Here is a 27,006-nt window from a genome sequence, read left to right as displayed (position 1 = left end):
AGTTGGCAAAATAAAAGGAATGGACCATGGTACAAGTAAAACGAATAGGCCTAAGGCCACCAAATGTGCAAGCCCAATCCGTATTGACGTTATATTCTAGGCTCTAGCCATGTCGAAAGCCCAATAAAACTCTGGAGCTTCCCCACTCGGTAATTCCGGACTCACAGCACCAGCGACTCCGAAATTCCAAAACCCCAAACCCTTTTCCGGTTGGCGGCAATGGCGGCGCCGGCGGCAGATGACCCTCTGGCCTCCCCGGGATACGCCCTCCGCGCGACGCTCACGGGCCACACCCGCGCCGTCTCCGCCGTGAAGTTCTCCCCGGATGGCCGGCTCCTCGCCTCCGCCTCCGCCGACAAGCTCCTCCGCGTCTGGTCCTCCTCGGACCTCTCCCTCGTCGCCGAGCTCGTCGGCCACGAGGAGGGCGTGTCCGATCTCTCCTTCTCCCCCGACGGACGCCTCCTCGCATCCGCCTCCGACGACCGCACCGTCCGCATCTGGGACCTCGGCTCCGGCGGCGGCGCCCGCCTCGTGAAGACGCTAACCGGCCACACCAACTACGCGTTCTGCGTCTCTTTCAGCCCCCATGGCAACGTCCTCGCCTCGGGGTCCTTCGACGAGACGGTGCGCGTGTGGGAGGTCAGGTCGGGACGGAGCCTTCGCGTGCTGCCGGCCCACTCCGAGCCCGTCACCGCCGTCGATTTTGACCGCGACGGGGCCATGATCGTGTCAGGGAGCTATGACGGGCTCTGCCGCATCTGGGACGCAGCCACCGGACACTGCGTCAAAACCCTCATTGACGACGAGAGCCCCCCAGTGTCCTTCTCCAAGTTTTCGCCCAACGGCAAGTTCGTGCTTGCCTCCACACTTGATAGCACCCTGGTGAGTTATTCAAGACCTCTCCTCTTCCTTTTCCAATATTGTGTTAATAGAGATGTTTCTCGCACCCTATGTGAAATTGTAACTGTGCTGTTATTGAATGTTTGATTGTTCTCTTAGCTAGAGTGAATACTAGTAGTTCTCATACAAATGGAATGCTATAAGTACATTTATGTGGACCCAATGGGCAATGGCCATGAGGAGATGAAAGGGGCGCTCATAGCGTTGAGGTGGACCACACCATGGTTGATGGGGGTGTATTGTCCAAGCATGAATGAAGGCTTTATGGTCATTTATAAGGGATCAGGGTTCGCCACTTACGTTGGGGACGTATGTCGAAGCTGACTTGACAGGGGTGAAGATGGTAATTTTCACATTGTAGTTTGAACCCCAAGGCTCATGGGAATATTTGGGCTATCACGAAGTGTAGATCATACCTTGTCATAAGTAATCAAACAAGGTAGCCTTCCAGAGGAGGTAGTAGAGTTACTAGAACACTTTTCCTGTGCATCACCAGTCACGACATGTCTTATTTGGTTACAATATGCTAAGTAGAGTTGGGAATTTTGTGGTTGTGTTCGAAGTTAGTGCTACTATGCTTGGTGCCTGCTATGCTCCAGGATGTGGCAAAAAAACGAAGTATGTTATTTTTTCCAAGTTTATAAAATATACATCCTTGTGCAGTGTCGTGTGTTATCTTTTGATAATGATAGTGAACTTTGTTTTTGTGATCGCTTGACAATGAGCTTGGTGGGAATGTGTGAATTACTTAGTTGTAAAATACAGAAACCTTCCAAATAGAACTTTTCTGTCATGATTTATTTGTGATATGAGTACAATTATTTGACGATCGATTTGTTTTGGATATAGCTTTGCTGGTTCCTTTTGTCAGTACTTCCTGTTATAAAAAAATCTATGTGCCTGCCATTTGTTTTGCCACTACAAAACTGTTTGTTGTCATATGATTCTTCAGAAGTAACTGAATGTGTAAAATTGTACAATATCAACCGGCTTTTCCAATTTATCATATCAAAATTTGACATTCTCCTTTTGGGATTTCAACTTCCAAAATGTTTTGGCTGATTAATCTTTCTTTGATCATTGCAATCCTCCCAAAATTGTTCTGGTCTCCTAGAGGTAGTTTAGTTGTATCAATGATTGTGCATTGGGCTGGCGATGATATCTGCAATTTCCTGGATTTACGGTAACCATGGTAACCAGAAAATCCCATACATACTACATAGTTTGGACGGGAAAATTCATATAAATTTTGAATTTGGAATAATTGAGAATAAATAGATAGCAAACACTATTCACACACCTGATGCAATGCAGCTCAGTGGTAAGTACTTTACGCCACTACAGCTGGGGTTTGATCCCGGTGAGTGTAGTTTTTTTATTATTTTGCACCCATTAATTGGAAGTAAAAAAACAAGTGTCTGTACTTTGACCTCCAACTTCTCGCCCACAGGAATGTTGTTCTACCGCCAAGCCAATACTACAGACATGAAAGTGCAGGGATAGACCTTCGTTATATATCTTTGATGATTTTGTATTTGAATTTATCTGAGATTTGTTTTGGTCTGTGTTACCAGACAGTAACCTGAAAATACTGCCTAAACCAAAACCCTGGTCACCGCCGAGTGGAGTATCAGGATACTTATAATTTGCTTCCACATTCTTGTGGTGTTGTGAGGCAGACATTGTAGCATAATTGTTTTTGGAATAATTATAGAGGTTATGGTAAACTCTTTGCATGAGCATAGGATGAGCTATGATTACAATTTTTAGGCAATTATGGGTGTGGATATGTAAGTAACAAAGCCTATGGGAGTCAGAGTATGTTATAGGAAATTAATAAATCTATATCTGAGCATCCTCCTATCCACTAAAACTTTCTTGTTTTGAAGAAAAAAGGGCACTCGTTAAGATTTCCAAAAGGCAGAATTTCAAATAAAAAAGAAAAGAGCTTTTTTAGGTAAAGATAAAAGGATAATGACTACACTATACACACGGACACACAACTGCCGCGGTGGGAAGATATGAGCAGAGGTTTGGTTTGTCAAGTCGTGGGTTCTATCCACCGGCTAGCAATTGTTGGTTCGTCTTCATCATTTTCTATGTCACAGCTTGAGATAGGAAAAAAGATATGGCTGAAAATACGATTTTAACTCCGGAAGTGCGGGAAGGGTGGCTTGAGCCTCAACTAACCATTAAGAATGATGATTTTTCATGTAAACATGGGCTTCGATTATTTTATTCCTTCCAAAATCCAAATGGATTATGTATGCTTAGCCAGGATCTACTGTTACGGCACGTAACTGGCTGGTACTCCCTCCGTTCCATAATTCTTGTCAAAATATTACATGTATCTAGACGCTTTTTAGGAATAGATACATTCATTTTTGGGCAAATTTGAGACAAGAATTATGGAATGGAGGGAGTACATCTTACCCTGATTCTATGAAATAATATCACTTCGTTTTTAGTTAGATGATAAATGCCCAATCTAAATGCTTGCATGCTAATTGCTATTGATCTCAAATTCACAAACTTATCTAGGTACTATTGCTACCCAAGTAATTTTAATTCCTTTTTACCAGCTACATTGCCATTTATAGACTATAGTTGCCGTGAATATGATAATATTGTTCTTATTTACCTGTTTTAATTTACAAAAAAAAATTATGTACCTGTTTTTCTAACATTCAAGTTTAATGGCTTTTCGTATCGTGGCAATAATTTCCACCTTCCGTCCAGCTGTTTATTATGCTGGAACGTCTTGTTTGGGAACCATCATAACATGAGGGCCCTATCCTCCCCTGTGTTTGACCATTGGTTGGAGATTTGGAGCTAGAGTGTTGACAGTGGCTCTTCATGGTTACATTGTGAGGGTGGTCCTTATAGAAGTTTATTCCTTCTAGGCCTAATGCATACCCGGGGTTGATAAATGACTCGTGTATCTTCTTATTCCCAGCGTATGAAACCATTTCTGCACAGTTAACTTCCAGATTACAATACACTAGCTGTTTTAACATGTCAGTGGTCTTGTCCTTTAGGCATTGCGTGTATGGTGTATGGTTCCACAGATAATTTTTCCTCATTGCACATCATTTTTGTAGACTATGCAAATCATTTTGTATTGGTTATGTTTTAACTCCAGCGAATTGCCAAGTCATAACTTTGATGTGCCTTTTGGGTGCCAAATGATCATGTAAACATATTATCGAACCACTGGTCCACCTCGATGTATAGAGTTGCATCTAATATCTATAAAAAAGAAAACACGTTGGGTGCTCTTGTTTAGATGAGTATCTATCAACCTACCTTGATGAACTTCTTATCACAGGATGACTACTTATGTATTGTTCATTTATGCAGAGGCTCTGGAATTTCTCAGCTGGGAAGTTTCTAAAGACGTATTCTGGCCATGTGAACACAAAATACTGCATTCCAGCAGCATTTTCTATCACCAATGGCAAGTACATTGTCAGTGGTTCTGAAGACAACTGTGTCTACATGTGGGATCTTCAGTCAAGAAAGATTGTGCAGAAACTGGAAGGACACACTGACACAGTCATTGCTGTGTCATGCCACCCTACCGAAAACATGATTGCGTCAGGAGCGCTTGACAGCGACAAGACGGTGAAAGTTTGGGTTCAAAAGGACGAAGAGAAACAAGGTTCCTGAGCAAGCTTATTGTCTTGGTTCTTATATAACCTTTCTGATGATGGTAGCCAGGTAAGCCAGTTAGCTTCACGAGTAATTATAGATTGCTGTGGTGGTGAATGGAATACTCCTAGGCTGTGTAATTTTGTGTTGTGTGGCCTGCTTCACTGCTAAGCGATCTGTGAAGTAATCTTAACTGTTTTGGAGAGCTGTTCGTGGGATGGTTGTATGAAAGGGTGGCACAGAAACAATGATTAAACTTCATTTGATGCCTTTATAAGTTAGCTATCTTTGGATGTCAAGTTATTATGTCGTCAGGGATTACTCTTTTTTTGAGAGGTTCATCAGGGATTACTCGTGTGAGTGCATACAGTTGATAGTCTGTTGGGCCAAAGAAAATGGGCTTTCCATGTTGAATAGGTCACTAGGCTCAGTTAGGCGTGCATAGGAATATATAGTACTTCCCTAAAAAACAGGAATATATAGTACTTCCCGTCCCATATTAACTGACGAAATATTACATATATCTGACACTTTTTAGGTATACATGTATATTTGGGCAAATTTGAGTCACTTAATATGGGTTAATATGGGAAATATGGGTTAATATGGGAAGGAGGGAGTAGTAAATCAGTGAATTTCGTTGTATTATTGTTCGAACACAATGTTCTGGCCTTCGTTTTCGACATCAATAATTAGATTAGATGGTCCATTGATCAATATAGAGCATGGGCCACTTTCAGATACCAAGATAGGGTTGTCGTCAGCCTATTTCCTTTAGGAAAAGCTGTCCTTTTTTATGCAGCAATATGAAGATTTTTAACGAAATATTTGTTTATAGACATGAAAAATACATCAGTTTAAATGGTAAGCAATTGTTACCAAGCAGTCTGTCCACTGACCGGACGGGAAGGTGGAATTATTGACAGGACATACATACGTGCATGAGACGCGTAGCTATAAAGAAGGCACGGCGTCATATTATCCTACTCCATCAGATATGAGTTATCTTTCTGACCAACTCTATTTGGTTGATTAACCATTTAACTAATTCTTACCTCCACGTTCATCACATTCTTGCCTTGAACTCACCTACATACACCTGCTTGTCTTCCGGCTGAGTAACCTAATTTAGATGTGCTCACTGTCCATTTCAGAGCGATGACTTGTCATTCTTTTTCGCGCAGGAATCCAGCTAGACATCGCCCAGCCATTCTTGGCTTTTGTCGCGATTCTAAACTGCTAAATTGTTTTCAAGTCTCAGCCGTAGCCTTTTCATCCTTGCAAGCAACGGTGATTGCCATTGCTTAGCTAACTATGCACGTGCCACATACAAAATGGGAAGTAATCACCGGTTATTTCGTCGCCATGTGCCATAATAATGAAATGAACCCGTGTGCATCAATGGTTTTTCTTCTTCTTTTGATTGTCTTTTAAGTTGCTGAATTTGCGATCTATGCTTGCTTGGCTGTGTGCTTTGACTTTTGACCAGCTGCAGCCCGCAAGTTGCCTGTCATCTAGCTTAAGCAATTGGATAACATAAAAATCAGTAAGTTGTCGAACAATAGGTGTTTAATGGCCAGAAAAATATTCCTGAATAGTTTGTGACTCAACCCTAGATGTGCCGACTACTTCTGGTAGGCTGACTTGCATTTTGGATAGGCTCTTACCCAAAGAAGATATTTCAGCATATATTAGAGAAAAGGCGATAAGGACATGCACTGGAAGTTATCTTGGATTTTTCTTTGTGTGTTAAAACCACAAACTGATTGCAAGAATGCACCAAAAAATTGAGATGATTGCATAGCATATATCAACCTATGTTCAGTACTTTTCTGCTTGGCTCGCGTGCAAGGTGGGCTCTTGCACTGAAGGGCATTTTCATGAATCATACTGCGTTGCCTCTGGACTCTGGAGAAGCATAAACAGGGTCATGTGCGGCTGCTCAGAGGCCAAGGAACACAGGCCCCATGGCATTTTTCGATCCATGGACTATAGCTATAATTGGCATTCTTTCATTTCTGGGATCTGTACGGACAGCTCTTCATTGTTAAGTCTGCTGTTTCAGAACACGGTAGATGTGCTAGCAAGTAGCGGCAGCAGTCCCTGAAACTCCAGATAGGCTTATATTCTTGGGGGGGGAATCAGGTTATGATGTGCTGTCAAAGCATCAGCAGCAACTATAGTATGCCAAGTGGAGAGCCTTGAGACGTGAAGATATTTTTCTTGCCTTTTGGGACATGGGACTTGCTGCCTTGCTCCAACTGGACCGGCGATATCTGCACTGTATTAGTGGAACTTCATGTCGCTCAACTAGCGCAAATTGCATGTCCACGTACGCCACTGTGATACAGAGAGATGAATACAGTCCAGAGCATGTGCTCGTCACATAAAATTAGCTACGAACAACCTTGGCCAGTGGGTATGGATCAATTGTTTGCTTCAATTAGAGACCGCCATGGCCATTGGCCCATGAGCCATCCATGCATTGCTGCCGCGGCATGCGTGGGCTCTCTAGTCCTCAACGCAATTACTGTTTTGATCTCATCGACTCATGCACATACGCATACTATATTGGGTAAATCTGACGCCAGATCTCACCAACTCGTGCATGTGTAGGGTAAATCTGATGACAGGTCTCTTAAGAATCCATTTAATGCTAACACACAGTGAGATACTGGCCGGGATAAGGCAAGATAAGAAGGAAAAATGGAGCCCCGCGTTTACCCCTGCGAGGCTTTAGCTGCAGCCTCGATCTCGTCTAGGTAAACCGCACGTACGCACACAGGTTTAAAAAGATTTAAGAAATCTGCAAATGGTTATATTCTGCTTTCCCATCTTGGGCCTTGGTGATTTCCTCTGTCGTGTGTCGTCAGGTGCCAAGCTTCCTCTGAATCGTGGCCAGCAAACACTGGTCGATGCATGGATCGGCGTAGCCTCTGTTTCAGCCTTTATCTTGTAGCAGATGATGTCGACTCAACTGGACGTACTACACGAGGCGCCAACCTTGCTGAAGCCTGAAGCACCCTATATATACAATATACTGTTAAAGATACCCTATCTAGCCATCTATCTCAAAAGACCGATCTAATAGGAAGAGGAGATTTGATATACTTAACACCCCCTTCAGATCCGACGTGGATGTGAAAAGAAAGAAGCTCCCCCACGTCCCACGTGGATAATGATGGAAAAATGCGGGAGGATTGAAACTCGAACTCAAGACCTTTGGTTCTAATACCATGTTATGGTACCCTATCTAGCCATCTATCCAAAAGACAGATCTGATAGGAAGAAGAGATTTGATATACTTAACATATACTATCCTGTAGCTTGTGTCGCTTGCTAGCTCTCCCAGCTGAGATAAGATGACTGTAAACTGCAAAGTCTACGCTTATCTGAATATCTTCAGATTTCGCATTAACGATTACACGCATTCGGGTGCGCGATCAGTCTACTTGCTAGGAATTCTCTGGATGCTCCAAGACCTGACCTCATGTATCTCCAATACTCGGTCGGCAACTTTAAACTCCAAGTTACTAACAATGCCCAATGTTTTTCAGCATGGCGTTAGGCATCCTCACTCGTTTGAATTAGCACCAACATTTGTCATCACACAGAAACTAAAAGACTGATTGCTGGTATAACTCTAGCTAAGTAGCACTTGCAGCCAAATATTCTACTTGCTAGTATGTTTTATAGATTCAGGAGTGCTAAGCACTTAAGTACAATGTATTGTCTTTTACTCTTTTAGCACATGGATCAACGCTTGCACCATGAGCGCCACCTCTGGCGCCCCTGCCCCCACTTGCCATCCACAGATCACACTTAACCCCTAGGTGCTCTTATAAGAGTTGTTCATCATGGTGTCCATTAGATTCTAGGACCAACATGACAATACAATGTTGCAACTTTTTTGTTTACAATCTTGCAACTTGGTTCAACAAATAGGCAAATTGTAGTCCAACTGACAACAATCCAAGCAGAGAGCCCTAGTCTTTTCTGCGGATTCAAGAGTTCTAAGCACTTGGGTTCAATTTATTCTCTTTTGGCACATGGATGAGTGCTTGCACCATGGGCGGCTAGGCGCCCTTGCCCCCACTTGACATCTACAGATCACCCGTGCCCCCACTTGCCATCCACAGATCACACTTACCCCCTAATCTGTTCCTATGATAATGTGTTGATCATGGTGTTCACTAGGTGTCTAGGACCAACATGGCAATACAATCGTGCAACTTTGTGAAGCAAATAGGCAAATTGTTGTACTACTCTTGTCATGTACTATACAATATCACCTGACAAGTCAGCTTGCCAAGCAGAACTTGTAAGACCTGATCTAGTTGTCCTGACAGAAGAATATTTCTACAGACATTTCTATTTTGGACATTGTATATAGCTTCTTCTTGATCATCTATCCGGTCTTGACAGCTGACAATTTCCGTAACACAGAGAAATGCGTGAACAGTTACAGACCACAGATTAGAAGAAAAAAACACAAGAATTAGACAATAATGAAAGGGCAAACCATATGATTGAAAACACAGAAAGTTACAGGAACAGACGTTTCGATAAAGTTTCAGTAATGAGTGGAAAAAAGAGAGGTTGAAGTGGATACGAAAATTTCTATGAAATTGGGGATAGCAAATTAAACCAATTCTTAGGGATTTAGCAGCAGCATTCCTATCATCCAAAGGGTTTATATAGGAAAATTCTATTAAAAAAATGAAATCCTATAAAAATTTCTACAACCCAAATAGAACCTGAACTAGGTACGACCTTAATCTCTCCTCTACCTCATCCCACAAGCTGTTAAATTTTAACAACCCTGAACTAGCTGTACTTTGCAGAAATCCACTTGTACATGTGCGGACTTATCGACTATAGAACGCATCAACTGTTAAAATTTCAAATGTTAATTGTTCATGACACTCCAACCCGATGCAACTGTTAAGACTTAAGAAAGGTGACACCACATGGCCGCGTAAAAAGGTTTAGATTTTCTTAATCAGCGCTTGGCGATCTTCAAGATCTGCTGTGATCTCTTGGATATTGAGCAGGGGCGGGAATCTTGATCACCAGCCTTGATAACGCAGCAGCTACATAAATCATCGATTAAGCTAATTCAGGTCGGGAGTATACTATACAATTAATAGAGAGGTTTGAATACTGCTGTTGGGTTACACCTGATGTGGCGCCATGAATTGGTTGGCTTCCAAGTTGGCCTGTTTAAGCTCGCTGGCTGCCACTGGAGGTATGAAAGTAAGTACCAATTGCACCGCTTCTACATATTATAAATACAGTGTACATTAACATAAGATTGCGATGGTTTAGGCACACATGTAGTTTGTCAAGGTGCCGGGCGCCCTCTTTACTCTTTTCACGTCGTGGCCTACGGTTTGTCACATAAGCTAGCCAGCTAGGTTCGTGAGCTTTTCTCCAATGCTTCATGGATCAGCTTCAAAGGAAAGCCAGCGGAAAGCGTATGATCCTTGAAGAAGCTAGCTCCTTGCTTTGAATGAATGCAGACAACCGGGCAGTGAGTACGTGGCTTGGAGCCTGGAAGAATCAAGCATGCGTGTCCCTAAAATGAAAGAGATGCAAACTCCATAACTTGTATAAACAGATGCTATCTCCTTCCCACTTTCTTGGTTCTAGCATTATGTCATTATTGAACCTGATGGTGAGATGGACAGCGGGATTGGCTGCATGCTTCTTGAATTGATAGTGCCACTGAAAAATGGTTAATTAGCACATGCATTAATTTACCGGTCTCTTGTAGGTAGGGAATATAGTGCTTGTTGTAGATATTCATTGTTTGGTGGTGACTCGAATTAAGTAAAGCCCAACAGTTGGGAAACAGGTCATAGTTCATAAACAAGAAACAGGTCCAGCTCCATGATCTAGTGGGGAGATAGCTCTGACCTAATGCATTGTCATTCATTGAACTGTTTTAGAATTAAGCAGATGCCTTCAGCCTGTAGCTAGCTGCTGGGAGAAATATTTTGCAGTCCTCTTCCTGCAAAGTAGGATCTCCGTACATGACTGCATTACGCCGTTATTGTTTGCGCGTGTACTCAAGTAAAGTATACTCCACTTTGTATACTCAAGGACTCTGAGACTAAACTAAAAGATCTGTATGATCCCCTCTCATTTAACAGCATACTCAGCAGAATTAACGCTACAATATTCCCATGTTGGGCTGTCTAAATTACTCTGTCTCTGTTAGCATATACTAATATCTAAGTGATTGGTCGATCAAAGCACATACAATGTTTTCATTGGATACATGAAGGAATTCCATGGACACAGATCGATTATTGCAAGGAAATTTCGGATTATTCTTGTTTCGGCTGTAAATACGTTTTTCCTCTTAATACATGAAAGCAGCGCTGCTGCATTTCGTCAAAAAAATAATCCATTAGTGAGTGGAGAGACATAGTACAAGATCTAAAAGGCGTTTCTTCAAACAGAATATATTTCCTGTAAAAGAGCGGTTTGAAATGTATGGAAATGCTATTTGGAGCATAAATTTAGTGATTTAGTAACAGTAGTTGGGCGAGGATGTCCTGTAGTCATGATCCTTCCTGCGGAACCGAAATAGGTGCATATCTTGGTTGTTATATCACCAAGATTTCTTTCAGATAACAAAGCTGCACTTGTTGCCTTGTTGGTGATGCTTACTGGGATATGCATCAATCATTCTTTTATACTGGAAAAGGATGTGGATCTACATTGCATTTATAAATCAAGGGGAAGGGGAACAATGTTATGTGGGGAAGGATTGAAAAGTTCAAGAACAAAAGGTTGATGTTGCCTAGACTTCATTATCCACACGGTGCTATAGGCAGCACATGTTGTTGCCCCTTTTATATGAAAACATCAATCATATCTAGGAATCGATTCTATAGTTCTGACATATTTTTCCGGGTGGTTTCTATATAAACTTAGCAGTAAAATTTCTGTGTAAAGTATAAACTTAAAAAGGTTTGGCAGTACAATTTCTGTATATGGAGCTAGTCAGAAAAGTACAGTTTCTGGCAGTACAATTTCTGGTACAGGAATCTAGCTAGGAAACTAAATAGGTGCAATTTCGGTATGAATCCTTTCAATCTTGGTCTTCATGTGCCAGATACAGTCACAGATTTGATGAAGCTCTCTATAGCGTGGCGTTGAAACAGAATCCAGCGAGATCGATTGCCTGGTAATTTTGGCTTCACTGGCAAGTGCTTCTACCCTGAAAATCTTGGGCCATGTGAGTATATCTTTCAACCGCGAACCACCTAATAGGTTGGGTGCTTGGAGCAAGGACTCCCAATGTGTATTTAGGTTTAAATTTTCCTGTGAGACAGCCAGACAGGTGGATCTTTCTTGCAGAGCCGAAATATGGACATATCTTGGTTGTTACCAAGATTTCTTTCTACAATTCTTTTTGAGGGACAAAACTGCAATTTGTTGGTGGTAGTACTTACCTGGGATATGCATCAATCATTCTTGACATACTGGGAGAGCATGTGGATCTACATCGTTGATTATAGTACTATAGAAATTGAGGGAAAGGAAAAGGATCAAAAAGCTGAAATTGCGTAGACTTTATTATCCAGACGATGATATAGTACAGCACATGTTGGGCATATACATGTTTCCTATTTCACCAAAAAAAATCTATCAACTATATCTAGAAATTAATTGAGTCTACACCATATATAGTACAACACTCTAGGAGAGATAAGTCCATATTACAATCCTAAACTAACCACAGAGTTTAAATTACGCCCTGAACTCCAATACTGGTCATAACACAAGCTCGAACTATTCATACCATTTAAATTACTCCCCTCACCCAGTCAAAAGATGGTTTTTGCATACCGACAGATTTTGACCGAGTAAACTAACATTTTTCACTTCAGAAAATTCTGAAAAAAAAGGAGTAAATCAGAAATCATGTTATCAGCCTATCGTTAAAATTTCAGCATTCAAAAACAAAAGTTTCCAGAAAAAATATAAAAAAATCATAAATGTTGTCATTAACCTACTGTTAAAATTTCAGCACAATTCGACGAAAGGTTGATGAGGAAATGTTGCAGACAACTCAGTCAAATCTGCCACATGTGCAAAAACCACGGTTTGCCTACCCCAAGGGGTAATTTAAACGGCATTAGTAGTTGGAGGTTGTGTTTTAACCAATACTATTGGAGTATAAGGTGGTAATTTAAACTTCGTGGTTAGTTCAGAGTTGTAATATGAACTTATCTGTTAGGACATGCATGCAGAGTTTTTTGGTCCCACGTTTCATACGCGTTACTTGTATGCAGTGCAATTTCGGATGAATCCATCTTCATCCAATCCAGGCCTTTGATGAGCTGAATCCAGCGAGATGGATCGCCTGGTAATTTTGGCTTGGCTGGCAACCGCATCTATCCTGAAATCTTGGGGGGCATGTGAGTATATCTTTGAACGAACCTCCTCCTAGACTGGGACCAAAACTTCTTTTTTTAGATGATCGGGACCAAAACTTCTTGCCCAAAATGAAAGCAAAATGGAGGTGCTTGGTATATAGCTTGTGTGGTACTACACAATGCAAAGGCCAACGTATCATCAGAGTTAGGAGGAGGTGGATCGGTTGGTGATGGGGATACGGCTCCAGACAGCAAAATCCCTGGAAGGCGTCTTGTTATTCGGAGGGCATGAAGATTAAGAACCAGGATTCCTGGGACTATCTAGTTTAAACCTTAAACCCGATTGGCTGCTCTCCAAGGTTTCATATTCGCAGAAAAAAAAGGGGTACCTTTTGTCGCCTTCTGCTGTTGTGCCTTTGGTCTCCTGCTGGTTCATAATTAAGGTGTAGCCGCGCAACCATCCGATCGAGTAATCTGGACAGCAGAAGGGGGAGTCGTTGGGGAAGCTGCATGCCGAGATGCAAGGGATTCGACATGTGCTGTACAACAGTGGTTGGTGGTGCATGGCAAGCACATACTCCCTTCCTTCCATGATGATGTAAGAGGTCCGCCTATTTCAAGTTTTAGTTTTGGTCATCAACTATATACCAATAATATGTAGATTGCGAGTCATAAAAATATATCATTAAAATTTCATTCGAATATAAATTTAATGGTGTATGTTTTGGGGATGTAAAACACGTATCATTTGTCTAATTGATGATCAGAGTTGAATCGCGAGTCGGGTCTATGCCGAGCAATGCTACATGTACGATTTTGCTCGTACGATGCTTGTACAAACAGACATATATATTGTTATGGGCCATTCCCAAGCAACAACGAATTTACTGTCGCTTCACTGTGTCGTACAAAATTCGTATGCAAAAGATCATACACCAAGCATTTTACATATTTCTTATCTAAGTTTTTGCTCTATAAAGATTTGAGTTGTCCGTTCACTTTCCAAAACTACTCATTAGATTATTAGGAAACATCCATTATATGCAGCAGATAATGTATCACAATGTTTTGATTATACACAAGTCATTGGATTTGTGTATATTGCGAGATAATTATTATTTTTTAACACTAATTTAGATGATACAAGGGCACAAGCATTTAAACAACTGATGTATATTTCTGAAAAATTCCTGTAGCAACGTTCGTGTATTTAGTTGGTCCTGCGATATGCTGGGAGTATTTATTTTTGTTTAGAAAACATTATGATTTATGACGGAGATAGTACTTAGTTATGATGTTCGTCCACTAAAAAAAATTCGATTTTGTTGGTCTCTCGTCCTTTACCACTGAGCCACGTCCACGATGCTCAGTCCCCTTTCAGGCCTTGAGCCTTGCGAACCTGAAAAGGCGGCCGAATTCCTCGACGCAAATGACGGTGTGAGTATGTGACGGCATGACAGGACGCAAGAAAAAGAGAGCCGGATCATCTAGAAGGCTGTCCACCGTGCCTCCTGTCTGTCACTCCTGATTTTTCCACACAGCGTGAGCACTGACTAGTGCCCGTCCCTTTCCCTCCAATTTGCACCGCTCACTTATAACTTATCTCATCACCCGAAGTTGAGTTATACCCGATCTGATCGAGTCTACGGCCGGGACCGAGTAGTCGTTGTAGAGAGTACCGACCTCGCCGACGGATGTTGGCGCAAACCCCCCGGCCGACATAGGCAAAAAAGCCGAAAGCAGAGGGAAACCATCCGGTGCTGCGCCGGGACTGGAGCTGGTACGGGAGCCACACGATTTGCGAGAATATGGGAGGCAACATACTCTGGTTTGACTTTGTTGACCACCGCCCGCGCCTGAGCCCCCGCGCGGCCTGCCTGACCAACGCGCGCACGGCCGGAAAGGCTGGGGGCGTCGTGATGCACGTTTTTTGGATTCTTTTTTCGGCTTTGCGCAGTCGCGGCGGCTCACGGGACGGTTCATACGTGCCGCGTCTCTTCGCTCCCGGATTCTTGGGCCAGCTCGTAGCCGTGTCACGTGTACGGGCGCCCAGGGGATCGGATGGACAGCTGGCACGCGGTCGCAATCCGCAAATTTGGACCCGGTCGTATGGTGGGGGGAGCCGGAACTGAGAAGAACGGACCCGATCAAAAGTTACCTTTGCGAATTGCGGGCATCAAAAGGTAACTTTACGGGATCTCTTTTCCTTCCTTTCGTCTTTCTAAACTCTCGGGTAACTATACAGCCACCTCGTAGTCCCGTTCGCGGCTTTCTCTCTTTGTTACACCTGCAATTGGCTGTAAACAAGTAAATATATTTTGCTGTAATTTCCGGGGTTTTTTTCTTTTTCCAGAGGGTGTTTTGTTTTAGGGAGCAATGAAAATGTCGTCGCAGATGGTCGGCACCAACGTCCGATTGGTTAGTCTGACGATCCAGTTTTCCGACTTTTATGGTGTGACAGCAACCGTTTTCTTTCTCATTTTCGAATCAAGCGGTGTGTCAGTTTTTTCATGCAAGGACAGGCGGTTTTTCAACTTGGATAAACCGGGTTCTGACTTCTGAGAGTAATACTACTAGCAACATCACAATCAACTGATCGATCGAGTGGACACAGGAGATCTCTTCTCACTTGAATTCAGTTGACAATCATGCATGAAAATGAGAGATCGAATCATGCATCTTGGGCTGCCTTGTTATCGGCCATCACACACAAAAAAAAATCCTAGACTGTACGAACTTGCTGCATTTCTGGTGCTTGCTACCGGAATGCTGCCAAGAGTAAACACGGCATAAATCATACGGAGTAGTACTCTGTTTCCTAAATACGATCAATGAAGAATATTGGGAAAACAGCGTATAATATGTTCATGTATTCTGGACGGCATTTTGGATACCAGATACGCAATGCAGGCTCTGTTTTTAAGATGGCCAAACATTACTCTGCGGAGGGCAAATCATAAACGTGACGAGAGGTTCATGTGAAACCATGCAAAAGAACGGCGTGTAATTACACTCTCCTGCGTCCGCGGCTTCTAGAATTCTTTGAAGACCGGAACTGTACATTTTTTTCTGAATTATTTTATCCGCTAGTCTTAAACTATAGGCAAATATAGCTGTCAAGGAATCAAAATCCATAATTTAATCCTTCCCAGTCCTTTGACTTGACCATGCACTCAACTTTCCACCTCCCTCTCCTTCCGTTCGGTTCGGTGGATTACTGCTACTTTGGACCTTTTGCATGCCGTCCATGAACCTTCCTCACAACCAAATAATGAAATAACCCAGCAGCCTAAGTATACTACCTCTGTCCCATATTAAGTGATTTTTTATTAAACATTTTTTTAATAGATATATCCATATTTGAACAAATTTGAGTCAGTTAATATAGAATTGAGGGAGTTAACATATTGACATAGCATATCCACAGCGTGATCGAATAAGTTTACTGTGCGCATTGCCTGTGCATGCCAGTGACATTATACAGTAGGATGCCCATGCTGATGCCGGTCTGAAGGAACGAAAGCAAGAAAACCATTGCACATAGGAGACCTGTCCAAGCTCAAGTGGCCAGTGGCCAGCCATGCATGCAATGAATTAAGCTCCAGCTTAATTGGTGACCAAATCACTCCAACCTGAACACATGATCAAACAGTTTTATCATCTGATCCTCGTCAGCTCCAGCTTGCACGGAAGCCAGTGCCAGGCAGCTCGGGCGATCTGTATACTTTTTTTTGTTTGTCATGCAGGCATGTGCATCCCTAGGAAGGAGCTGCAACAAGCAAGGAAGTACCAGAGCCCAAACCTTAAGGTTACACCTATCATCACAGGCGAAGAAAGATCACATGCAATAATGTGAAATATTATATTATCTCTTTGTGCTTGAATTTATCTCTGGGGCGATTGAATTGAAGGGTAGGTGGTTGGATCTGGAGGCCTTGCAGATAGATGCAGTGCAGGGGATTAGGTATGGGGAGCTGAATTCATGCTCATGGGTAGTACTAAAGTTCAGAGTATGGGTGTTTTGATGATAAAGAGAGATTGCTGGCTGCAGTGTTGCTGTATAGTAGTAACAGATAAATAGCACCCATTTGGCAAGTTGATGAGGTCCGGTGTATTTGTCACCTAGGAAGCAGAAAAAAAACATTTTCTTGAATGTTTACTGGCACCATGTAAAATGTATGAATTTCCGTCTCTGTGTAGTAGTATTATTATATTTACTACAGCCAAACGTTACAGATGGTAGCATGCATATAGGCTAATCTAGCATTTCGTTTTGCTAGGATGTGTTTAGTTAACATGATTACGCACATACACCAAAAGTTAAGTCTTTGCTTAACACGGCCAACGGTGTAAATCACTTGTTTAGTAGGCCAACTTGGCACCACATGGTTCTTTGTGCAAGTAACTCTTACCCAAAAATTCGGACCGAGATCACAAAATATCCAGTGGCTCTTTTTAAATTTGCCCAACCCTTTCTTTCCCATCAACGGTTGGAAAGTCCACATTGGAAAATGCTAAAAGAATAGTTCTAAAAAAATCGAAGTAATACTGAGCAAATCTTGTTTAGTACTGAAAAAGAACTCCATCTGTCCCTTTTTTTAGGCGGTAAATTTTCCAAGTTGTCCCGAATTACTATGCACAATTTTCCTTCCGACACAATTTTCGAGGGTCACTTCTATGTTTGCCTCTTCTAAACCCTTTGTTTGCAGAAAGATTCAACTTTGTTTATACAGTCCACATAAATAGAAGGATTAACAGAATAATGGGTGCAATATTTTCCGTGCAAGAGTGCAAATCTTATATCAGTTTTGAACAAATCTCTTAATAAGTTCATCGTTAATTGCATACTACTCCGCTTATACCAAGCTCGCCTTTGTCTATACCGACCAAATCTTGAAACAATCTTGAACAAATCCCTTGATTAGTCCCGTTCATTAGATCGTTTTTATAAACCCAGCTTTGCCTGTCCAGTGATGATGGTTGGGGGCTGTATATGTTATAACTAATCGTATTGGTCGGCCTTAATACGCTTTGCTTGTCCCCATGTGAGTTGGGCCCAAGTCATCATCATAATCCAGCAATAAATCTTTCTGGTGCTGCACTTGTAAATAAAAGAAACAGACTCAGAGCATTAGCAGCTTGCGCACATTATTCAGTTGATGGTTAGTTGATCTGTTTATCCCCAAGGTTTTATTGACGTGCGTCTCCACTTTTCTGCTGGGTGCTGAACGCAGCTGGGTAGCGATGACAAAAACAGTCGGTTGAAAGCGCGAATAGATCAGATTAATGTTGGTAGCCCAACATGCACCGAGGATAATATGGCGTTTGTCCAATGGGGGCATGGTTAACCCTTCAGAAAATATCCAACATTTCTTAGAAAAAACTATATCCAACATTTTCTTGAGAGCATGTGCTCTTAGGTATAAAAACTCAAAAGATGTGACCAGGAAAAGACGTTGGTGGCCCAACGAGGACATGGGTAACGCATGATATGACTCAAAAGATGCAACCGGGGCAATGTTCTCCATTGTTGGAAAAACTTTTTTTTCTGAATACCAAATTTTAAATATTAATAGTTGAACTTTCTATGTGCTCGTAAAATTTATGGGAAAAGATTTGTTTTTGGACCCCGTGTAAAACCACCAAAAGTAATACTCTCTCCGATCCATATTACTTGTCTCAAATTTGCCTAAATATGGATGTATCTATGTTTAAAAAGCGTCTAAATACATGTAATATTTCAACAAGTAAATCCAGCCGGAGAGAGTACTTAAAATTTAATTTTTACATCACTATATTGTTTTATTTTGTTCTGTTTGGCGAACAAAATAATTTTTCTTCATAAAAAAATGCTTGAAAACTCGATCATGTGCATATGCATTGTTTAGTTTTTTCAATTCTTAAAGTATTTATTCAACTTTGTTTGCATCTTAAGCCATTTGCTCCCCTCCATCCGGAAACCACAAACAAAATATGTTTTTCTCGAAATTGAAAAACCTTGGAGGCGCATGGATAATTGACGAACGAAGAATAAGACTAATTAATCCGTTAATTATGGAAATTTTGTACGGAACATATGCAATGGAGCAAGAAGCTTCCAAAGATCGACAAATCAACGGGGCAGGAAAACCATGACAATTGAGGTCTGGTGCAACCTGCAAAGTTAAACTTTTGGAGGTTTAAAATGTTTTAACATGCGCAGAGGTATGATACACGATTCATGCACTGAATGTTTTTACTGATCCTGGAAAATTAAAAAAAATCTTGTGACGCCATCTTCAAATTAAGTCCAAGTGGATGAAGTCCATTCCTGAGCAACAGAAATGCCCTTGTTGCCACGACGAAAGACCAACCAAGCACAAGGAGAAACGGCAAAACCAATACTACTAGTCTACTACTGCTACCAACTCAAAGGAAGAAGAAGAGGTCGATCTCCACTGACATCACCATGAGGTAATGCGATGGATGCTGGAGAGAGGCCAATAATCTAAGCTCGCCCATAACACAAGGCCCTCTCAAATCCAAATCCTTGATAAAAAATGTGGGGAGGGAAGGCGATAGGTTGCTTCAGCCGGCCCAGCCACCATTTGCACAGTCTGCAGCTGAAAGGGAGGAGAAGAGGTCGAGTAGTTCACACCCAACCAGGAGGAGGCTCTAAAATAGTCTCCTGCCCCCATCTTCCGAAGTGTTATATAAGGTGGTGCGGCTTGCGTCGTCTCCATTGGTAGAAAGGAAAGGAAAGGGACTCGCTGACCGACCCCATCTCCCTCCCTCCAAAGGTTCGTCGTCTCGCTCTCAGCTTCAGCTCATTTCTTCCGTTCCGATAATTAACGCACGCGCAACTGCGCAAGTGCAGGGACATCACAACAGCCATTAATTGTAGTCTGTTTTGCTTGCTCAACGCAGTGTGCTGTTGGCTAACAGTTGTGTTTGCTTCCGATCGGGGATTGATTCAGGCTAACTGAAGCGAGGAATCTCTGGTTTGGAGTTTTGAGTTTGGAGGCGAGCCGGCGGTTAGAGCGAGCGATTAATCTGCTGCAAATGGCGACTCAGTGGTTCTCCAATATGGTAAATTTCTGATCATCTCGATCGATGTTATTCGATGATTGTGTCTTTGTGTTGTGTGGTGACTGATTAACTTGGGTTAATTACAGGTGATGGAGGAGCCGAGCTTCTTCCACCAGTGGCAATCGGACGCGACGCTGGAGCAGTACACGGAGCAGCAGATTGCCGTGGCCTTCGGGCAGGCGGAGCTGGACCATGCCACGGCGGCGGCGGCGCTGATGCAGCAGCAGCAGCAGCAGTACGGCGTCGAGCAGCACCAGCGGCCACGCAAGGCGGCCAAGGTGAACACGAGCTGGGACTCGTGCATCACGGAGCAGGGCTCCCCGGCCGAAAACTCCTCCTCCCCCACCATCCTCTCCTTCGGCGCCGCCTTCGCCAACAACAAGCCCACCCAGGCCCACTACGGGCCCGCCGGGCCCGTCAAGCTCCCCAAGCAGGAGCTCGACGCGCCCTTGATCCAGCCCAAGCGGAGCTACGAGGCCGCCATGGCCGCCGCCGAGCCCTTCCCCAAGGCGGCGGCGGCGGCGGCGCCCGCCACCCGGCCGGCGTCGCAGAACCAGGACCACATCCTGGCGGAGCGCAAACGCCGGGAGAAGCTGAGCGAGCGGTTCATCGCGCTGTCGAAGATCGTGCCGGGCTTGAAGAAGATGGACAAGGCGTCCGTGCTGGGCGACGCCATCAAGTACGTCAAGACGCTGCAGGACCAGGTGAAGGGGATGGAGGAGTCGGCCCGGCTCAGGCGGCCCGTGGAGGCGGCCGTGCTGGTGAAGAAGTCACAGCTGGTTCCCGAGGAAGATGACGGGTCCTCGTCCTCCTGCGACGAGAACTTCGAGGGCGCCGCCGAGGCCGGCGGGCTGCCGGAGATCGAGGCCCGGATGTCGGACCGCACCGTGCTCGTCAAGATCCACTGCGAGAACCGCAAGGGCGCGCTCATCGCCGCGCTCTCCCAGGTCGAGGGATTCGGCCTCACCATCATGAACACCAATGTGCTCCCCTTCACCGCTTCCTCCCTCGACATCACCATCATGGCCACGGTCAGCTCCCAATCATTCTCCTCTTCTTCTTGCCCATGGTCTTAATTTACTAGTTCCTACCATTGAATTAGACGGCGTTGATCTGATGATGGTGTTAATTCTTGCAGGCTGGGGAGGACTTCTCGTTGTCAGTCAAGGACATCGTCAGGAAGCTAAATCAAGCGTTCAAGTCGTCGTCCCCGTGAATCAAGGACTTGCTTCAGTTCAAGTCTAATTTAGATCTTTGGTTTCAATTTACCTCCTTTTTATCATTAGCCCTGAGTATTTGGGGCTAATGGTCGTAGGTTCTTCCCTGCTGGTGCTTCTGAAGAGAGTCTGCTTGCAATTCCCCCAACACAGTGCCCCTCAAAGATTAGCCATTTCCACCTTTTTTAGCCTCATGGGGTCCAAAACCACCTAGCTACTTCTATTTTCTCTCCCTCTTTTTTTGCATGGTTTGATCTAGTCACTCCATGTTCTTGGGAGAGAGTAGAGTGTACAATGAGACATGTCTTTTTCTAGGGCTAGTTACCAAGGGGAGTTTGACTTTTACAAAAACTCATTTTTCATTTCTCCCCTTCTCCAATGTTGCCCTTTTCACCCAGTTTTTTCAATGAGAGGATTGAGTTTTTCAAACCCAAACACCTACCTTTGCCGTCCTCTCAATCCTACCATACTATATCCTATCCCCAAAAGGCTTCAGATATTGTGGAGAAAATGGCGCCTTCTTTTTTTCAGCACTGAGGGGGACTTTGCAAGCCTTGATTCAGAAGTACAGTAGGGTGTGCCTTTTTTTTTAGGGTCCGACAAGTTGGTTGTCCCAGCTTGGTGAACCCTTTCGCTTGTAGTTTCCTTGTGGGTTTTGTTGTAGCAGGATCAAGATGTAGCTCTGCACCTTCTTGTTTACTTGCATACAAGTATAAAGAATAAATAAGTGTGCTGGGTTGTTAACTTAATGGCTCTCTTGGTTACATGTCTTTTCAATATGTAAAGCTATGTCAAGCTATGAATATTTGAAATATATCTGCCTAATTTGTTAATGGCCCTGAATCGTTAAACGATATTACATACTTGTTGGATAGGATTATCCTAAGTTAACCTGTCCACACATCAATACCAAATTATAAGGACGGCACTTCTCTATTCACAAAAACGAAATTATGGGACAATAACCTTTCAAAGTACCCTGAATATAGGGAAGTGCGTGTATGTACATTAAAGGGCGGCAACTCTTTATTCATACCGAATTGATTGTATATCTTCAGACTCTTACAGTTTCCCCCTCAAGTGCAAGGTGTTTATATCTTGCATAAGTACCTATTTAAGGACGGTGCCTAATCAAACACTCATGCTAAAGAATGAGCATCCGTGCAGCGAGATAACACCGGTTATTTTACTGAACATCTCTTTAAGCACTTGTATTCTGGATGCCCTAAGAGAGTATAGAAAATCTTGGTGACCAATTGTTAATGAGATACACTCCTAAAAATAAACTAGATCCATGTGACACTGTTCTCAACTCTGCCCCAAAAACTTCATCTCATTGTTCTGATTACCTATTTGGTTGGGAACTTAAATACTCCACTTGCAACCTTCAGCATGACAACATGAGATGCCTCTCCATGTGAACTCACTCACAGTTCCCAACTTGGAAGGATACAGGAGTAGTATAGTAGTACTTGCTACAACCTTGATATATTATGTTCTGTCACAGCACAGCTAATTAAGTGGCTTGACAACTAAGGTCGTATCTCCCCCACAATCTGGTCATTAGTCAAACTAAAGCCCAACTTGCTCTGGTGGAAACAAGAAGACTTGCTTGCTTGCTAGCTAGCTACAGTATCTGATGAAATCTCCCGCTTGTTTGTTAAGCCCACGCAACCACTATGTATTTCTGCAGCAGCGAGCAGTTTTGTCCGGACGTGAAATTTGCAGCGAGGCAGCAGCATTATTGAGGTGGTGGCAAGGCAAAGATCCCTTTTCTTTTCTGGGCCAATGGCTGGGGAAGATCTTGCTGAAAGCTTTGCCCTTTGATTCCCTGCATTAGAGTACTGGAAACGGTCGCTCTCAAATACCGTCACGGATCGTGATGTTGTCTGTCCCCTGGAATTGGCTGCTCGCAACATAGTTCTTCCTGATGAAAAGCTGTGGCGATTCCTCTGCAGTTAAACTCACTTTTTGCAGGGGAAATGGCTGGTTGGTTTCTGCCAAAAGAAATTGGGGAATCTTGCTTTCCCGGGTCAAAGAGGAGAGGGCCTCCAGTGAGGTGCTCACGCGTGATCGGTCGTTGGGATCGAACGTCCGCTTACACGGACACGGAGAGAAACAGTTGTTAGAACGGTAGAAGCAAGAAAAAAAAAAGGGGGCAGGAAGGAAGAACGGCGCAAGAGCGTTCCGAATGCGCGTTTTGTTTCTGCTGCATAACCATCATTTAACATGGTTTTGGTATGATTATCGCCAGCATCATCCATGCCGTAGCGTCGTCGGTCTCCTCTGTTTCTTGGGTTTTAAAAACAGGCTGTGCCTGTGACCCAGTCTAGCGTCAGGATTTCCTTGAACTTGTGCGGGTTTGAGCAGGCGACGATCATTTGATATCATAGTTTAGTTCCCTTTTGTCTTTTTCTGTAAGCATTTTTTATTGCGAATTTTTTTCTGTAAGCAATTGTATTTGCCTTGTGTCCAGTGACGATCGCTGGGGTGTCCCTGCGTCCTGTCACCTGTGAAACTGAAAAACTCAAAATGAAAAGGAGCAACGTTCATGTTGCGGCCGGTCTCACGCAGGATCAAACGGGCCGTTGCAGCTGGGCTATTGTCACTCGCCAGTGATCTAGACGTGTCCCTAGTAGGCAAGGCCTCCATAGTCCATATTATACCCAGAGGCTCATTTCCGTTACGCTGGGCCGGGCGGGGCCAACTAGCCAGTGATCTAGACTGGTCATACAGAAACGAAAGTTGGCTTAAATGGCTAGTCCCACGTCGACGGACTCTCGCTCGAAAGCTTGGGCCTCTTGCAAATCCACTGTTTGAAGTTTTTTTTTCAAGAGTAAATTACACAAAACCACCACATTTTCACATTTGTACCGGTTTACGTTTTGGTTGCTAAAAACCACCGGATTTACTTAATCCCTCGTTCGCTAGCGTCTAAGCTCATTTCTGAAGGAGCACGTCCACCGGTCAGGCCCACGTGGCGTGCCAGCGCGGCAAATGCCTTTCTCTGCTCTCTCCGAAGCTCTACCTCGTCCGTGCTTCCTCTCCTTCTTCCCCCAAGAAGCTCCTCGCTGCCAAGTCGCTGCTTTGGCCGCCGCTCCCGCAGCGCCGCCACTTCAAGCCGCCCCCCACGCGCTGCCGCTCGCCCCCATGCGCCCCCGCGCGCCGCCGCGCTCCCTCGCATGCCGCCGCTCTCTCCCGTGCGCCGTCGCACGTTGTCGCTCCTCGTAGGTACGGCGAGGTCGAGGACGGCGCTCCGGGGTGCGGCTCGATGGGCGGAGATGCCCCACGCGTTCACGCAGGCACGACGAGGCCGATGGAGGCGACTGCTAGGCGAGGGGGTGGCCGGAGGTGGCCCGCGACGAGGAGATGAGGCAGCAGAGGAGGAGCACTGTGGCCGGGGCGCTCGGGATGGCCAGGGGCGAGAGTGAGGGCACCGGCGGACGCACGGGGGTGCTCCAGGTGCAGACGAATGGATCGGGGAGGCGGCGGGTGAGCAGATCCGAGGTCAGCGGCGCTGCACGGGACGACGAGGTAGACACGGGCGGTTCGGGGCACGAGCGGAACAGAGGGAGGAAGGAGAGAGATGGAGTGTGGTTCAGTTGAGGATTGCCACAATGGCAAGCCACGCTGGCCTGACCGATGGGCCCTTCCTGTCAGTTTCGCAATTAATCGCTAGCAACCGCACGTTTAGTCTAATCCCGTGGTTTTTAGTAAATTAAACGTTGGCTGGTACCGAAGTGAAACCCTAACCCCTAATGTCAACCCCTAATATGGTGTTTTTCTGTAATTTACTTTGGCCCCCTTCTTTTTGGCTTGAGCTTCTCTGGAAGCCGGCTTCAGCTGAATTTCTCACACAAGCTGCTGCCCAGAGAAGCCCCAGAAGCTGTTTACATTCCCTTCTTTTTGGCTTCTGGAATGGGCGGCAGATCCGCGGCGGCGCGTCCGGGGCAGTGGGTTCCGCGGCGGCGCGTCCTTGAGAGATAGGGAGGGCGCCGACGAGCTTCGGGCCGCACGGCCGCCGGCAACGAGCTCCGGAGGAGATGGGGAGAGGGGGAGCACGGGCTGATCCGAGGGAGATGGGGAGAGTGGCGCGGACGGAGGTTGGCAGCGGCGCTCGGCGAGATGGGGAGGTTGGTGGCGCCCCAACCCTAGCCTGGAGCCGAACAAGAGATGGGGGAGGTTCTGTTCGGGTCTAATTTTTGGGTTTTTTTTCAGGAGGCTAACGGCCACACGAAAGTTTCAATTAGCAACTTTTGTATGGGCCAAATAGAAGACTGGATCAATTGGGTTTGTCGGGCCGGACAGCTTCAATGTGGTAACTTGATACTTAATTTCTTCCAGAAAAGATTAGGCCTTAGGCCCCGCTTGGGAAGCATGTGTATATATACCGGCGGAAACATTCCCAGGTGTATTATACCTGCCCCCACGAAAACCTGCTTATACAGGGGTATTTTTTTAGGTTGCAAACTTCCGTTTGGCTAGGAAGGTATTGAAACAAGACTACAACTCTGGGCTCACGTCGTTTGCTATACACGTTGTATAATGCAGCTTGCCGTTGTATGGTTTCCCAAAAATGAACAACAACACGTTGTACATGCCCATAATGCAAATACAAATGATCATGCAATTTTCCAATGCATTGTCAACAAGCAACATGATTATCCAAAAAGAACATTTTCAAACTGTCAATCGAAGTGGCATTGTATGATTCCCCAAAAAGAACAGGAAGTTGACAAACAAAGTAAATTTCTCGCGTAGTAAACATCAGACAACAAAAGCAAACATATAGCAAGATCCATAGTGATGCCTATCCAACAAGCATATTTGCCTTGAAGTTTTCAGATAAACAAACTGTCTTGTTCTCTCTTCATTCTGCCTCCTACAAATGGAAGCATGCATCATTAAAAACAAAATACCATAATATTGTTGTTCTCTTTGGTTTCAGCAAGAGACAATGTGCAGCAATAGTGTTACATTAGTGTTAGATTATGAAGGGCACAAATCACTCAGATAATAGTCCTAAGGAAATACTAAAGAACAACCAATATCAATCTTAATGAACTGAAGGTGAAATGTATTAACAGAACAATCGATATCGATCTTAAAGAAGCTATGTCACCATGTGTTCATAAACAAAGATGGAGGTACTATGTGTATTACCAGAGGACAAGTACACATGTCTTAACCAATTATGAAAGAACAAAAAAAGCAGTGTAATGCAGTAGCATCAGCAGCAGCAGATCTTTAAAACACATGCATATACGCTATAAAACAAATGAGAAGATGCAAGAACAACTTACAAGGAGGCAACTGAACTCCAAGCTTCACCACCTCCTTCTTCAACCACAAACCTCGGAGTTTTGAGTCATAGCATAGAAAAAGCTCACGATTTGCCGCATCCTTGAAAACATCCGAGGCCAGGACCTTGATATCATCGGACACATCGTCCATTGCATTTAACACTTCTAAGCATCTTGGAATTGAGTATTGTTGTCCTTGCTTTGAGGCTTGTTCTTTCATGACGACTTGTTCCTTCTTGAGATTGACATATTCTGACATGGTTTGTTCAATGCGTGAGAAAGATGAATTGCCCTTTTGTTTCTTGCCTTTTGTTTCTTGTACTCCACTTCTTGAGTTAGCATGATCATCACTCCTTTGAATTTCTTGAACTCATCACCATCTTCAGCAACAACTTCTTCATCAAAGTATCGTGGCATTTCATAACTCAAATCCCTTCCAGCTGCATCCATTTTGTCAACATCATATCTAGAATT

At 44.1% G+C, this 27,006-nt stretch overlaps 2 protein-coding genes across 4 annotated transcripts; both read left to right on the top strand.

Moving 5' to 3' along the window:
- The first annotated feature begins 135 nt into the window (after window positions 1-135).
- LOC100832822 (COMPASS-like H3K4 histone methylase component WDR5A) lies at window positions 136-4,850 on the top strand. The gene is made up of 2 exons (XM_003560359.3): window positions 136-882; window positions 4,261-4,850. The coding sequence occupies exons 1-2, from the start codon at window positions 220-222 to the stop codon at window positions 4,567-4,569; spliced, it is 972 nt and encodes a 323-aa protein (XP_003560407.1). The 5' UTR covers window positions 136-219; the 3' UTR covers window positions 4,570-4,850.
- A 14,515-nt stretch (window positions 4,851-19,365) lies between these two features.
- LOC100822179 (transcription factor bHLH18) lies at window positions 19,366-22,054 on the top strand. 3 transcript variants are annotated; one of them, XM_024457959.1, is made up of 4 exons: window positions 19,366-19,723; window positions 19,801-20,012; window positions 20,099-21,043; window positions 21,151-22,054. In XM_024457959.1, the coding sequence occupies exons 2-4, from the start codon at window positions 19,986-19,988 to the stop codon at window positions 21,226-21,228; spliced, it is 1,050 nt and encodes a 349-aa protein (XP_024313727.1). In that variant the 5' UTR covers window positions 19,366-19,723; window positions 19,801-19,985; the 3' UTR covers window positions 21,229-22,054. The 3 variants fall into 3 exon arrangements, with proteins under 3 accessions (XP_024313727.1, XP_014753815.1, XP_003560380.1); XM_014898329.2 differs by having other exon boundaries at window positions 19,474-19,723; window positions 19,901-20,012; XM_003560332.4 differs by having other exon boundaries at window positions 19,475-19,723; window positions 19,851-20,012.
- The last annotated feature ends 4,952 nt before the right edge of the window (window positions 22,055-27,006 follow it).

This window comes from Brachypodium distachyon, chromosome 1 (assembly GCF_000005505.3).
Source record: "Brachypodium distachyon strain Bd21 chromosome 1, Brachypodium_distachyon_v3.0, whole genome shotgun sequence".
NCBI lineage: Eukaryota > Viridiplantae > Streptophyta > Magnoliopsida > Poales > Poaceae > Brachypodium > Brachypodium distachyon.
Note: the sequence above shows the minus strand (reverse complement) of the source record. Positions and strands in the feature narration are given on the sequence as shown.